The 16,759-nt window shown below is 40.1% G+C and overlaps 1 protein-coding gene across 1 annotated transcript; it reads left to right on the top strand.

The window, feature by feature from the left end:
- Nucleotides 1-12,412: 12,412 nt before the first annotated feature.
- Nucleotides 12,413-15,208, top strand: LOC137287865 (serine/threonine-protein phosphatase 6 regulatory ankyrin repeat subunit A-like). Its single transcript, XM_067820245.1, has one exon. It carries the CDS (start codon nucleotides 12,413-12,415, stop codon nucleotides 15,206-15,208), a length of 2,796 nt encoding a protein of 931 aa, XP_067676346.1.
- The last annotated feature ends 1,551 nt before the right edge of the window (nucleotides 15,209-16,759 follow it).

The following is a 16,759-nucleotide window of genomic DNA, read 5'->3' as shown; positions in this document are numbered from 1 at the left end:
CATTTGTGGAGAAGCTTTCTGAGATACCATGGCATCGTGTGTGGAGCACAACAGCAATACAAATAACGCTTTCAACTTGTTGAAGCCGATTGGTCTTCAGTATGAATCTGAGGGCTTTCTAAAACAACATGCGAAATATATAATATAGGCGGCGCACTTTTGAGCTGGTGATTAGGTGCCTGCATCTGTGGGTGAGGATTCGAACCCCGGATGGGACTCCCGACAAAAGTGCTAGAATCTGTATTCTACAGAGAAATGTAATCCCAAATATAACATATCTTACTTCTGTCCACTTTCTAAATGCCATTGTGTAAACGAAATTAATGTCTTTGAAATGTTTTGCTTGCATCCCAAGCACACTAATGCTCCCCATTAATCTCGGTACCCTTGGTGTGGTACCTCCAATCTCTTGGCACAGATCATGAGAGTGTTCGGGTTCTCCGCTGTCCATCTGACACTCTGGGTAATGCAGGAGGCTGCAACGTTGGGGAGTCTAATTATTGTCCGGAAAGTGAGTGAGTGAGTTAATATTTAACGTCACATCGGCAATATCTCAGCCATATCGTGACGAGAACGTTTAATACTGAAGTGAAATATATGGATACTATAAAAACCTGTCAACGAGGGACAGTAAAACAACTAGAATATCACAAATATGATTAAAACTAGTGTGGAAAGTTAAAACTTATATCACTATTCGGACAATACAATATAAAATCAGGCTATAGATTGCCAACAACTGAAGGTAGATCACCATACTAGGGACCATGGGGACTTACAGTACCTTTGCTACCTGCATGGACCCTAGTTGGATTTACATCATCCCCCCAGCTGTTAGCAATTTAGTCATATCTAGCCACAAATTAAAAATACACATATACTACGACTAAAAACAGTGGAAGTCTAAACGTACAGGAAATGTTTTGGGACTTACGTACCCTCTCAGGAGGACAATAATTTTACGGTACTTCAACCCCCTTTGAGAGTACAGCCACTAACAATTCCAGTTACCAATCTAAACTACCATGAATTAAAATACAGCTATCTACAGAACATAATAATCAAAATTCAAAGATGAAATCAATTTCTTTTAAAAATCCAAGAATTAAATGAGAACTTACGGTGTTAAAAAGATCCGTAATTGTTTTTACATTGAAATATTTATCCCTTATGATGGAGAATTCAACACAGTCAAGCAAGATATGCTTGACCGTGGTTCTCACATCACAAGGGATGCAAAACGGAGGATCCTCACCTTTCAATAGGTATGAATGAGTATATCTAGTATGGCCAATACGACATCGCCGCATGATTACCTCTTCAAATCTGGACTGACAACCCAAGTAGGAATAACCAATATACGGTTTTATTTCATGTAATTTATTTATACCTACTTGGGTGTCCCAATTCTTCTGCATTAGATCACGGATGTAAGTTCTAATGCTAGATTTATAATCGCTGTATGGAATAAGAAGTGGTGTCACAGATTTGTTGAGTGCTGCCTTGGCAGCAAGATCGGCCATTGCGTTACCGGAAACGCCTACATGGCTGGGTAACCAACAGAAGACGATGTCGTATTGGCCAGTGGCAAGAGCATTATACAATTCAATAATTTCTATTAAAAGTGGATGTTTGCAAGAAATATTTTTAATAGCCTGAAGGCAAGAAAGAGAATCGGAATAGATTATATATTGTTTACCTTTCGGGTGTCTTTGAATATATTTGAGAGCTGTTAATATGGCGTTTGCTTCTGCTGTAAAAATAGAACTATTATCTGGTAATCTAGAAGATATTGTTCTGGATCCAATGACAGTGGCACAAGCCACTGCTCCACCGTCCTTGGACCCATCTGTAAATAAGGGTTTGTAATTGCTATATTTATGTTTTAATTGATGATATTCTTGTCTATATTGTAAGTTGTTTGTTTCTGATTTTTTAAATGATGTTAATGTTAGGTCAACTTGTGGCCTAACCAACTGCCAAGGAGGAGAAGAAAGAAGACGGGAAGGCGATATACTTTCCAGCTCAATACCGGCAGAAGAAATAAATGGTTTAATTCTGTGCCCAAGAGGTGGAACAAGAGAAGACTTTTTGTTATACAAATCCTCATGAAGGGGATTGAACACACAGTTATAGGCAGGGTTAGATTTATTAGAATATAATTTAGTAATGTATTGTAAAGACAATTTTATACGACGTTGAGTAAGAGATGGTTCATCGGCCTCAACGTAGAGACTATCAATAGGTGAAGTTCTGAAAGACCCCAGACAAAGTCTTAAGCCTTGATGGTGGACAGAATCAAGAAGTTTAAGGTTGCTGTTGCAGGCTCCACCATATACGATGGAGCCATAATCGAGTTTCGAACGTACGAGTGATCGATACAGGTTTAAGAGGGTTGCTTGATCCCCTCCCCACTTTGAGTTGGAAACAACTTTCAACAAGTCAAGAGCCTTCAGGCATTTAGTTTTAAGGGACTTGATATGAGGCAGAAATGTTAAATGGGAGTCAAAGATTAAGCCCAAGAACTTGGCCTCCTTTACAACTTTGATGGGAGTGCCATCTAGAGATAGTTCAGGGTCCTTATGTGGTTTATATTTTCTACAGAAATGTATACAGTTAGTTTTGGATTTAGAAAATTTAAAGCCGTTTTCAAGACACCATTTATTTATTTTGTTTTAGCACAACTGCAGTTGCCGTTCAATAGTATGCATATTTTTACCACGACAAGAAATATTAAAATCATCCACAAAAAGTGATCCATCAATTGAATCGTTTAAAACCTTGGATAAACTGTTGATCTTAATACTAAATAATGTGACAGACAAAATGCTGCCTTGTGGAACGCCCTGATCCTGATTATAATGATCAAACAGGGTTGAACCTACTCGGACTTGAAATTGCCTGTCTTTTAAAAACTCTGATATAAAGAGAGGCAGACGGCCTCTCAACCCAAAGTCATGTAAATCCTTCAAAATACCATGCTTCCAGGTCGTATCATAAGCTTTTTCGAGATCAAAGAAAATCGATACTGCATGTTGTTTATTGACCATAGCATTTTTCACGAAGGATTATAAACGTACCAAATGATCAATGGTACTTCGATTTTTTCTGAAACCACATTGAATATTTGTGATCAGGTTATTGGTTTCAAGATACCAAGTTAGTCTATTATTCACCATACGTTCCATGGTTTTACAGACACAGCTAGTTAGAGATATCGGTCTATAATTCGATGGATCTGTATGATCCCTGCCAGGTTTTGGGATTGGGACTACAATGGCATTACGCCAAGAAGGAGGAAATTCCCCCGACGTCCATATTTGATCAAATATATCTAAAAGAGTTATCAAGCATGGTTCAGGTAAGTGTTTCAGAAGCTGGTAATGGATATTATCATCACCAGTTGCAGTGTCATGAGCTTGCTCAAGAGCAGTATGTAGCTCATGTAATGAAAACACTTCATTGTAGTCTTCACCGTTATTTGATTCGAAATTAAGTTTTGTCTTTTCCTGTTGTTTCTGATATCTCTGAAACTGAGGAACATAATTTGTCGATGATGAATTCTTGGCAAGCGTTTCGCCGATTTTATTTGCAATGTTAGACGTATCAGTAATTAAATTATCACCATCTTTGAGATGGTGCACAGCAGATTTGGAACCTTTGCCTTTAATTCTTTGAACCATATTCCATACCTTGGACATTGGCGTGCGTGAATTAAGTTTGGAGACATAATTTCTCCAAGATTGTCGTTTGGTTTGCTTGAAGGTACGACGCGTCTTCGCATTAAGTATCTTAAATTTATTTAAATTGTGGACAGTTGGATGACGGCGAAAATAATGTTCTGCCTTTTTCCTCGCTTTTCTGGCCTGTCTACAGTCTGCATTGAACCATGGCTTTCGTACATGTGGAGTCGTAGAGGACTTTGGCATACACTCATCAGCTATTCTATTTAAAATGTCAGCAAAAGTCTGAATGGGATCAGTTATATCACTGAAATGTTCAGGTCGCAGTTTTGATTCACACTCAGTTTGATATAAAGACCAGTTAGCCTTCGAAAAGTTCCATCTTGTAAACGATGGAGAATCAGATGGAGTAATTTCTGAGAGGATAGTTGGGAAGTGGTCACTTCCACAAAGGTCATTATGAACAGCCCAATCAAATACATTGAGGAGGTTAGAATCTGCAAGAGACAGATCTAGAGAGGAATAAGTGCCAGTTGCAGGATGCAGATATGTGTTTGAATCATCATTAAATATACACAGATCATTATTTGAAATGAAATCTTCCAGTATTTTGCCTTTAGTATTAGTGTTAGTACTGCCCCAGAGTGGGTTGTGACCGTTTAGGTCACCCATAATAACACATGGCTTCGGGAGTTGGTCATAGAGTGATTGGAGATCAGTCTGCTGAAGTGTTAAAGAAGGTGGAATATACAGAGAGCATAATGTAAATGCTACTCCCAGAGTCAGTCGCACTGCAACGGCTTGGAGATTAGTTTTAAGTGTAATAGGGCTGTGAATAACATCCCGTCGTATAAGGATAGTAGAACCTCCAGTAGCCCTATCACCTGGAGGGGCAAAATAGTGATACGCTTCAAACTGACGTAAATTGAAATTATCTGTCTGTTTAAGATATGTTTCTTGCAGACAGAATGCCGATGGTGTTAAATCCTGGACCAATAGCTGTAATTCATTATAATTGGTTCTGAGACCTCTACAATTCCACTGCACGATATTACTAAAATGACCTATCTTTTAGGTGGTTTAATAGGGGATCTGCTCCTCACTTTCTTCGAGGGCGACAAGCTATGTGCCCTGAGATTGATGTTTTCAGACACATTATTAACCTCCAGTGAACCATATTTATTAAATATCTGTATTTGATTTTCTGAACCCTTAGAGGTTCTGCCACCTTTTTTCACGTTCTCCGTCCTTGGTTTGGCTGTATTTTTTGCTACTGACTTTGAAACTGTTCCTGAACGAGTCTTCTGAGTGGACTGTGATACCAATTGCACTTCATCCTGAACTTTAGCTAACATCTGACTGTTTACACATGACTCTGAAGTCTGAGTAGACTGTTCTTCTGGTATAAGAAGTTGAGGGGTATCGTTTGTAACCCATGTCAAATCTGTTTGACATTCAGTGGAACAACGGGATACTGGTAAATTTACTTTTGGCAAGCTTTCAGAGGGTGTCCTGACGACTGATGCATAGGAATCATTTCGAACTGTAGATTCAACAAGTTTTTTAGCATCAGCGAAGCTAATGTTTTGAGTAAATTTGATTTTGTTTATTTCCATTTGTTTTTTCCAAATTGTACAGTCTTTAGAAAAGGATGAGTGATTACCTGAACAGTTTGTACATTTTTAACGGTACTTTCACAATCCTCAGTTACCTGTGAAGTCTCGCTACAGTGAGCACACGTTATTGGCTGTGTGCATGTGTTGACACCGTGACCATATTTTTGGCATCTGAAACACCGCAAGGGATTTGGGATGTAAACATTGACTGAAATATTACAATAACCAACCTTGAGAGATTTAGGAAGAACTGGCGAAGAGAATGAAAAGAGGTAAGTGTTTGTTGGAATAATGTCCTTATTTCTGCGGGTGGTAAATCTCTTTACATATGTGACACCCTGATCTTTCATTTCGGAAGCGATGTCCAGTTCCGACATTTCCGCCAACAAACGATCTCTATCCCTTATAATACCTTTGCTGGTGTTCAGTGTTCTGTGCGCCTTAACTGAAACGTTGATACCAGCTAAACTTTCGGTATTCAACAGGTTGGTGACTTGTTGCTTCCTACTGCATTCGATCAACAAAGATCCTGAACGCAAGCGTTTTATGTTCTTCACTTCACCTGCGATGCCATATATACCCTTCGATATTACAAAAGGGTTGAGCTTCAGTGGTGTCTCATCTACGGTGTCGAGAACTAGGAAACGTGGCCAGTTGTCTGTTACTTTGGACGGTGTTTGTTCATTATCGTTGTCGAGCTGACGTTTGGTTTTTTTGGTGGGAGTTTGGTAGTCCATATTGAGTTTGTTTTGATTCATCATCCAGGCTCCCCACCCACCACGGAGTATCACAAGGACAATGCTAATGCAAGTGGGTTTCCAACTTGCAGCACCAAGGATACCTGAATGATATACTCAAGCAGAATAATCGAAAAGTAATTATTCCACAAGATTGGCCCATGAGCCACCGCCTTCTGGGCATACAACTCTAGGCAAATTATGAAAGTTCATTCAAAATTCAAAGGTAACATTTAACCAAGACTTTTGACATTTTTTTTTTTTTTTTTTTTTTTACCTGTCATCAAATATGTGCAAAACAATGTATACACACAGGGCTTGGCATGACCAGCCGATTGGTCGAACCGGGCCCATTCGACCACCCGTCTAGGTGAAGTCAGGGCTTGTCCGGAAAGTGTTTGATGGGTTCGACTAGGCGCTAGCAGTGGTTGCTGGGAGAAGTCCCACTCACAGCCACAGATTGCCAACAACTGAAGACAGATCCCCATAGTAAAGACCCGAATATTTATTATTATTGGACACATGCGTGAATATAAGAAGACATTTCTGTACACCCGAGTAATTATCTCATTTTACATTTCAAAACATTTCATGAAGCAAGAGGAAATCTCCCACATAATCCCAAACTACGAAGTGTATTTGTGTGCGTGTGGAATTTTATTGGACTTCAATGTGAGGGTGTGAGACGAAGGACATCCCAAGAAATGTTCTTAACATTTAGGAAACAATGTACATATTTCGGAGTTCATTTTTGATACTCAGGATCATGGCATTAGCTGAACAAGTATCAAATATATGAACAATAGTTACATGTATATCATCAGTAAAACGATATCTTACCTCATATTTACCTATTTATGTTTGATATCAAAGATTGTTTCATTTCGTACATTCAGATGTGAAGTTGTGGGAACTTCCAAGACATATAACATATGTTGCTGCGTGTGGTGAAACTATCGATATTCATTAAAAGTTGATCAGAATGTAAGATTATTAGATATTGGAATCATAACTATCTAAAGTAGATAATCCTATCTTGAATAATGTATATGAATACCGATATAATGTCAGCGACAATGAACAATTGTTATCAAGGTTTTACTTTATTTATTATGGATTTTGTGACTAGTATTTACGTCAAATACAGTCTGATTTTGAAATATCCGCATTTGTGTGTTATTCTAAATTAACCGTTTGTGGAAGTGAAATTAATGTTTCATTCGATATTTATCTAAAAATACGTGATAATGAAAACATATCGATATGCCGTGTGTAAACTCCAGCCAAAGTATTATTCGGGGGTGTGATTGATGCTAGACTGAAATGAGAAATTCTCAGTCCATGGTGTGCGTGTGAGCGTCCTTGTTGTGGAATCGCTTTATGTGCGTTTCTAACGATGGTTGGGTACACGCATCCGACATACCTACATCTGGTTGTCAGGTCATTTAGTGTATATATTACTGGCGAGTATTCTCGAATGTCTCGATTGTCGTGCATTTGTGCTTGGTAATGTAACAGTCGACTAGACCATTATAACACAGTTCTTCTACGAGTGAAATCAATACACATAACAACCATTAAAACAATACAGCGAGTCGCACCAAGTCGACGAGACTGAGCGGATGGAGACAGTGCTGACTTTGTAGCTGACGATTAGGAGCCTGACTCTGAGAGAGTAGATTCGAATCCCAGATTATTGAATGAGTGAGATTCGTTATACGCGCCGCTCTTAGCGTTATTCCAGCCATAAGGCGGCGATCTGTAAATAATCGAGTCGGGGCCAGACAATCCACTGATCAACAATATGAGCATCGATCTGCGCAAATGGGAACCGATGACATGAAACCAGGTCGACGAGCCTGACCATCCGATCCCGTTGATCGTCTTTAATTGCAAGCATGGGTTGCTGAAGGCCTATTCTACCCCTGGACCTTCACGGGTCCCCAAATGGGACTCAGCTCATCAAAAGTGCTAGAATCTGTACACTACCGAGAAGTGTAATCCCAAATATAACATATGCTACCTTTGTCTACTTTCTAAATGGCATTGCGTAAAAAAAAGTCAGAATAAATTTTGCCTTTGGGGATGCTCTACTGCTCAGTCGTTAATGCTAATTCATTGTTTAGAGATGAACGTAACAGACTTCGGCATTGGTATCAGCAGCGAAAGGAAAGGAATGCGTGATGGGACTTCTTCGTTTATAAACTCAACAAAAATAAAAACTTTACACTCGTTTCAAAGTCAATAATTTGAACATTTTGGAAAATGGGTTTGAAATAACGACTGTATTCAATTCTCTCGTCATTAAAGATGCCATGGCATACAGATCATGTTTCTCATGGAATCGGTTCCACCAGAAATGCAACTACAATATCCATGATCAAAAACTGTGAGTCACAGCTTAATGAAATCATGTCAATATCGGGTGTTTCCTCCATGGGCGTTCACAACTGCGATACAACGTCTCCTCATTGATCGGTTGATGCGTCTGAACACAGCTTGGCACCAAAATCCAACAAGTTCTGTGGAGGGTTCCTTACTTGACGGAGCCACCTGGTTTGGGCAGTAACTCGACCTCCAACAATACATTCCTAGTGGATGTGGCAGTGACAAACCGATTACGCAAATGACGAAAAACATGAATAGATTTGCGTTTCTCATCTATTTCTGGGATAAGATGCAAAGCGTCGCGCCATGATTGTTATCGCAAACGATCATTATTTAACGATATTCAAAAGGACATATTCCCCAAATACTGATTGCGTGATGATAAACTTTGAAATCTGCAATCGAGCTGGATTTCAATACAAAACCCAAGACATCGTCAGTACCACATACCAGTGAAGCGTTTGACGACAGTTTCATAATTATGCATTGGCCATTGTTCAGTCAAGAATCCTCTTATATAACAGAGCCGTAAAAGATGTGATTGTGATTGGTCTTTTGGGTGTTCATGAGTTATGTGTCAGAACTGTTCGTAAAATGACAGGGGAAGGGGGCGGGGGGCTGGTCTGTTGGATGGTGATGATTGAGGCGAGACTGATAATGAAAAGATGGGGTTAAGTGGCAGAGTAAATGTTTAAACGTGTTTTGCTTGCCTTTCTATCGGAGGAAATATCGCAGTGTTCCTGATATATGACGATGGGCTTTAAATCATAGTGTCTGGATAAGACAATTTCGGCATGAAGATCGATCAACTTGAATGGGATACGATGACATTTGTCCAACTAAGTCAACACGATCTCGTTCAGATATGTACATTGTATTAACATCTCATGCTTCGGTGTTGGGTGTAAAATGTCACCTAATAACAATTTAAAATTAATTTTCTACCTGGAAGCAATCAATTTACCAATGCGGTGCATTCCTCTACAGTCTGAGGACCCAATGTACAGTGAATGTCGTACAGCGATGCCACTGTGTACAAGTAGATCACTGCAGATTGCCTTGACGGCAACAGTTTACTTTCTAGTTGTATTTTCAACATTCAGTGCAAGAAAATGTGGACTTCAGATGCGAGAGAAAATAAAACTCAGATCTGGCCTGTTAAAAAATGTTGACATGGAGTTTTGTCAAGTTGACTGTATCGATGAATCATATGTATTTGTTTTCTGTCATCAATCAAGCGAAAGACCCCAAAACACTGAGAAGACGAGCGGATCCAGTGTACACAAAGTGAATCATCCCAATGTAAGTATATACTGTATCTGTATGTGTGAATACATGTGATGATGTCTGTTTCGCTGTGTGTAGACATATGTCAGTATGTGTAGGTGTGTGTTGATGAGTGTGTGGTGTATATAAGTAGGTGTGTAAGTAAGAGCGTAAGGGATCATATTAAAGCACAAGTGCTCCATTATCTGTTTCCAGTTTTTCTTTCACAAGCTTTTTATCAAGCATTCTTCATCAGCTTAAGACACAAAAAAATAAAGGAACACTTTTACTTTCATGTGTTCCCTTTATTTCATCCCTCAGTATATACCCATTGAAACTTTGGTGGTATACCCATTTATCGACATAAGACCAATATTATACATACCGTCGCAAAGTTCTCTTCTGATATATATTGCGATAAAATAAATGGTATTCTTAAAGAAAAGGGTTTCCTATCGACTTTATATTGGTAGAAGACAGACATCTTTATTTCGCTGTAAAGGTCCTCACCAAATCCTGTGGATCCAAGGTCTGCAATGCGACTTCCCACTGTTTAGATGATGGATGCCGAATGGCCTGTGTGGAAGGTAAGGGTTTCAAGCAAAGAAGTTTAGTTTTATGTGATGTCGTTCAATTTAGTGAACGTATCGGCTACCGTCCATCAGAGATATAACAGAACGGGCTACTGGCTAATATCCTACAACACACACATATAAATAGCAATGTTTACCATTTCAAAACACCAAGTAAGAGTACGAGCTACTAGTTAATATCCTGTAGCACGCACACGCACACATGCACACACGCACACACGCACACACACGTGTGTGTGTATGTATGTTTGTGCATCAATATTTACCTTTTCAAAACACCAAATAACGGTGTGAAACACAACTTCCCGGTGTGTAAACAATGGTCATTTATTCCGAAATTCATTGAGTGCTATATCTTGTACTACTGTGAGTACATTCCAGAAACAGTTGCTATATAATCTGCTAGTGGGGAGTCATTGAATACTGCCCAGGAGAGTATTGTGCAACTCCTTTTCCAGCAGTTTCTTCACAGCATCGTGATTACCGTCTGCAGTGGTCATCACTACGTCGCGTTTTATTGCTACAATTCCATTTTGCTGACAAAACACACGTATTCCAGTGTGTCTCATACATTTTCCATTTCATCAACACAACCCCTGTACTTTCTTTCGTTAGTTTAGACTTACCGTTCAAGTTCTTCTGCCACTAACTAACCATACTGTCACCTACAGAAACATCTCTCCGAGATTTCCAAAGTTACTTACCATACATACGCATACATAGATAATACCACACTCGGACTCACTACATACGAAGTATACTAAACGAGTGTCCTTCCGAGTGGGGGAGACCGAGTGTTTTATTTGTTAGCCACATCTTACATGCATTAATCTGACAAATTATCGTATTTTTTATTTATGTGGTTTCAAACCGAAACCGATTTCAGAAAGACGTTGCGGGAGAATATTCTTTTGTTGTAAACTTTTAGCATGACGTCACACCCTAATGACGTCACTACGTCAGTGCCCTTGGTAACCGACGACGTCGCGATGCATGTCAGTAAAATCCGTTGTCATCGCCCTGAACAGCTTCCCACAGTAACCATCTCTTCTCTCTTTTTCTTGGTTTGCAGTTGCTTCACTTAGCTTACATTTATGTTTTTCGACGGATATAATGCCCCAGTTCGACTCACAATCAAACAGCAACACGGCAACGTTCGCAATGTTTACATTCCCACACTACACATAAGTTGCAGAATAAATGAACGCACGTGTTTGTCATGAATTGAAACGTCATTCCGTCACAACGTGACGTAATTTAGATGTTATCGGCTATCCAATCAAATCGTTAGAAACTAAGGTCAAGTCGTTACGACACAGGCCTACGCAATGTGACACACCTGTTGCGTACGGGATTAGTATGCACATATACTACTAACTACTCATATATGTTGACCACGTGGATAATAAAACAAAATTATCCAGTTTTGTTCCATTTGCTGTACGTAACTTTCAAAGTTCATTTAGCTCTACAGACTTTTTTAATCGTAGAGTACTTGTTTTTGGCTTTATTATGGCTAACTACCGGCACAGCAGTGGCTACAGGGGTAGTACAAAATCAAGTTAGGGTCTATGCAGGCAGCCAAAGTATTGTAAGTTCACATGGTCCCTAAAGTGGTGGTCTACTCTCAGTTGTTGGCGATCCTCAGCCCCATTTCACATTGTATTGTCCTAATCTTGACTCCTATTTCAGAGATATGTGCTAGTTTTGTTTCTTGATATTGAGATATCCTAGTCGGTTTTACTGTTGTTCGATGACAGATTATTTTTTTATATTTAACCGTGAATTACTATGAATAACAGGTATGTGTTCTCATCACATGTTTGAAATATTGCCGATGTGACTATAACTTGTAACTCACTCACTGTGCCATAGGCTAGGCAATGCAATGAATGTCCATTGCATAGACACACCTTTTGGTGACTAATGTCGTACTGAGTCATTACCAAGCATTCTTATTGCACAAGTACTGTTGTCACCCTTGTGCCATGCTGTGTTTATCCATTTGTACCATTATCAAAACACTGACGTTCCGAAATTATATGATGCCATTCATTCTCATTCTTTTGACCTTCAAAACTGTCATCCAGGATGTATATGGAGTTAAACATTGTGTTACAGTACCATCGATGACTGACCTCCATGGCGCCTCAATGTCCGGCGATCTGTCAAAGGTGAACTTCATCTTGTCACAGGAAAAGGCAAACATTGATCGCAAAGACGGGATTGGTAGAACACCGGCGATGTGGGCAGCTGCTATGGGACATATGCACGTGGTTGAGTTACTTGTGAATAAAGGTGCTAAGTTGTCACTCGTTGATAGTCTCGGTCTCAACATCCTCCACGCAGCCTGTCTCTTTGGAGATGTAGAGGTGGTGAAGTATGTCATCTCACGGGACTGTGTGGACATCAATGGCAGAGTTCGTTGCGGGAGAACACCTGTGATGTTAGCAGCAGTGAACGGCCATAAAGAAATAATGGAGTTACTTGTAGCGAAAGGAGCTAATGTGACACTTACAGATAAAAATGGTAACACCATCCTTCACAGAGCCTGTAGAGGAGGGGATATTGAGGTGGTGAAGTACATCGTCTCAAAGAAAATGGTGGACATCAACACTGGAAAACGGAAGAACCAAACATCTCTCATGTTAGCATGCCTGTGGGGACATAAAGCAGTCGTAGAGCTACTCGTGCAACAAGGAGCTAATCACTCACTCACCGATAAAAGAGGTGACAACATCCTGCACTATGCCTGTCAGGGCGGACATGTAGAAGTTGTGACGTTCATCATCTCATTGCGCACGTTTGATATCAACTGTGGAGGGTTGAACAAACAGACACCATTTATGGCTGCAGGACGACATGGACATAAAGACGTGGTTGAGTTACTTGTCAAAAATGGTGCAAATCTGTCACTCAGAGATGCACACAGTAACAACATTCTTCACTTGGCCTGTGGGAGAGGACGTGTGGAGGTGGTAAAATATGTCATCTCACTGAACACGGTGGACATCAACAGTTGGGGAAATAACAAGAAGACACCTATAATGGTAGCAGGGAGAAGTGGACATACAGAAGTGATTAGGTTACTCGTTAAAAATGGAGCTGATCTCTCACTCAGAGATGCCCATGGTGACAACATCCTTTACTATGCCTGTTTGGGAGGACATGTGGAGGTGGTAAAATATGTCGTCTCAAAGAACAGAGTGGACATCAACAGTAGAGGAAAAGACAGGAAGACGCCGGTGATGGTAGCGGGTGCAAGAGGGCATAAAGACGTGGTTGAGTTACTCGTAAAATATGGAGCTAATCTGTCACTCAGAGATGCCCATGGTGACAACATCCTTTACTTTGCCTGTTTGGGAGGACATGTGGAGGTGGTAAAATATGTCGTCTCAAAGAACAGAGTGGACATCAACAGTAGAGGAAAAGACAAGAAGACGCCGGTGATGGTAGCGGGAGAAAGCGGACACAGAAACGTTGTTGAGTTACTCGTAAAATATGGAGCTAATCTGTCACTCAGAGATGCACACCGTAACAATATCCTTCACTTGGCCTGTGGGAGAGGACATGTAGGGGTGGTGAAGTATGTAATCTCACAGGACACGGTGGACATCAACAGTAGGGGAAATAACAAGAAGACACCTATAATGGTAGCAGGGAGAAGGGGACATACAGAAGTGATTAGGTTACTCGTTAAAAATGGAGCTGATCTCTCACTCAGAGATGCCCATGGTGACAACATCCTTTACCATGCCTGTTTGGGAGGACATGTGGAGGTGGTAAAATATGTCGTCTCAAAGAACAGAGTGGACATCAACAGTAGAGGAAAAGACAAGAAGACACCGGTGATGGTAGCGGGTGAAAGAGGGCATAAAGACGTGGTTGAGTTACTCGTAAAATATGGAGCTAATCTGTCACTCAGAGATGCACACCGTAACAATATCCTTCACTTGGCCTGTGGGAGAAGACGTGTGGAGGTGATAAAATGTGTAATCTCTCACAATGTGGTGGACATCAACAGTATAGGCAAGGACAAGAAGACGCCAGTTATGGTGGCGGGAGAGACAGGACAAAGAGACGTGGTTAAGTTACTCGTAAAATATGGAGCTAATCTGTCACTCAGAGATGCCCATGGTGACAACATCCTTTACTATGCCTGTTTGGGAGGACATGTGGAGGTGGTAAAATATGTCGTCTCACAACATGTGCAGGATATCAACCGAAGACGACATAACGGGAGGACACTAGCGATGGTAGCGGGAGAAAGAGGACACAGAAACGTTGTTGAGTTACTCGTAAAATATGGAGCTAATCTGTCACTCAGAGATGCACACAGTAACAACATTCTTCACTTGGTCTGCGGGAGAGGACATGTAGGGGTGGTGAAGTATGTAATCTCACAGGACACGGTGGACATCAACAGTAGGGGAAATAACAAGAAGACACCTATAATGGTAGCAGGGAGAAGTGGACATACAGAAGTGATTAGGTTACTCGTTAAAAATGGAGCTGATCTCTCACTCAGAGATGCCCATGGTGACAACATCCTTTACCATGCCTGTTTTGGAGGACATGTGGAGGTGGTAAAATATGTCGTCTCAAAGAACAGAGTGGACATCAACAGTAGAGGAAAAGACAAGAAGACACCGGTGATGGTAGCGGGTGAAAGAGGGCATAAAGACGTGGTTGAGTTACTCGTAAAGTATGGAGCTAATCTGTCATTCAAAGATGTACACAGTAACAACATCCTTCACTTGGCCTGTAGAAGCGGACATGTCAGTGTGGTAGAATACGTCCTCTCCCAGGGTACTGTGGACGTCAACGCGAAAAATGAAAAGAGGGAATCAGCAGCCACGATAGCAAGAACACTTGGACGACTGCACGTTCTGGAGGTTCTTTTGTCACACGGTGCAGAAATGTAATATAGGTGCAATTGATGAAAGAGTTATTTTTATTTCGCGTACATACTCGTGTTTCAGAAGTTCTGACTAGTGAACACATATATGTGGTGTGGACATACAAACGATTTGAGACCCTACATGGCTAAAGCTAGAAGGACAGGTTGAATACACGCAGAAACATTCCCGGATTAAAGGCAGGCAAATGCACATACATGTGACACAAATCATTGTACGTGTTGAATCCCTAGAAGAGTACAAACGCATTGACGACTTGACTACATCTGGTAGGGTCAAATTGGCAAACTGCGGACATACTGATACAGACATACTGATGATAAGAGTACCATACATTTGTTAAACTTAAAGTTACTATATTTAACTTGTAGCTATGCCAGTATTCATGTAGGGAATCAGCTCTTTTATCCGTCTGTGCTCATCAAGGGATGCGGTTCGTCAGTATGTCTGCACCAAATGTATGTCCTCAGCTCGTCAATATATCTGTACTCATGCTGGAATTTACCTCGTCAAATGTCTGTAGTACATATATGTACTCTGAACATCAGTATGTCTGTACCAGATGTATGTACTCAGCTCGGCAATATGTATGTACCACAAGTATGTATTCTAATCATTAATAAGTCTGTACCAAATGTATGTACTTTAATCATGAATATGTATGAACCAAACGCATCTATTCAAATTATCACTATGTCAGTACCAAATGCATGTATTCTAATCATCAATATGTCTATACCAAATGCACGTATTCTAATCATCAATACAGCCAGCTTTAAATCATTTCTGTGATATTCTAGTACTTTATCTGTCCTTCGTCGACAGTGTTTTACAATTTATTATTAATTAATATGCATGCAATTAATTGTTTTCGTCACAATATGGCTGAAATATTGCCGATGTGACAATAAAGTTTAACTCACTCACTAATCATGAATATGTCGGCACTGAATGCATGTATTCTAATCATCAGTATGTCTGTACCAAATGCATGTAATCTGAACATTAATACGTCTTTACCAAATGCAGGTATTGCAGTCAATAATATGTATAGAACTGTGTGTGCTCTAATCATTAATATGTATGTACCAAGTGTATGTAATCTAATCATTAATAAGTCTGTACCAAATATATTTATCTAATCGTTGACTGGTGCTAATATGTTGCCATTGTGACCGAGTATTCATAACACCTGTACAGGGTTTTCTTCTGAGGGAATATAGTATGTGAAAAGGATGCCGTTGTTAATAATTTTGGAAACGAGACGATTTTGATTAAAAACGATGTAAGGGTTGGTTAGTTTTATTTTATAAATTACCCATTCGAGATCTGTAAAATCGGTTAGTGGCAAGACGTATGGGGTGTCATCCTCACCAGGTAATTTAAACTCATTTGTGTCTCCTAGATCACCAAGTGTTACATGGGGATGTCAATAAGTTTTGAGCCTTGAGCATTTTTCATACCCAGGTGTCACAGCCTATGGTACCACATTGAACCTTGGGGTGTAGCTGATGTGATATAGAAGTTTTGGTATCCTACTCTCGGAAGTTATTGAAC

The sequence above is a fragment of the Haliotis asinina genome, chromosome 6, assembly GCF_037392515.1.
Source record: "Haliotis asinina isolate JCU_RB_2024 chromosome 6, JCU_Hal_asi_v2, whole genome shotgun sequence".
Classification (NCBI taxonomy): Eukaryota; Metazoa; Mollusca; class Gastropoda; order Lepetellida; family Haliotidae; genus Haliotis; species Haliotis asinina.
This window is presented reverse-complemented; position numbering and strand designations above follow the sequence as displayed.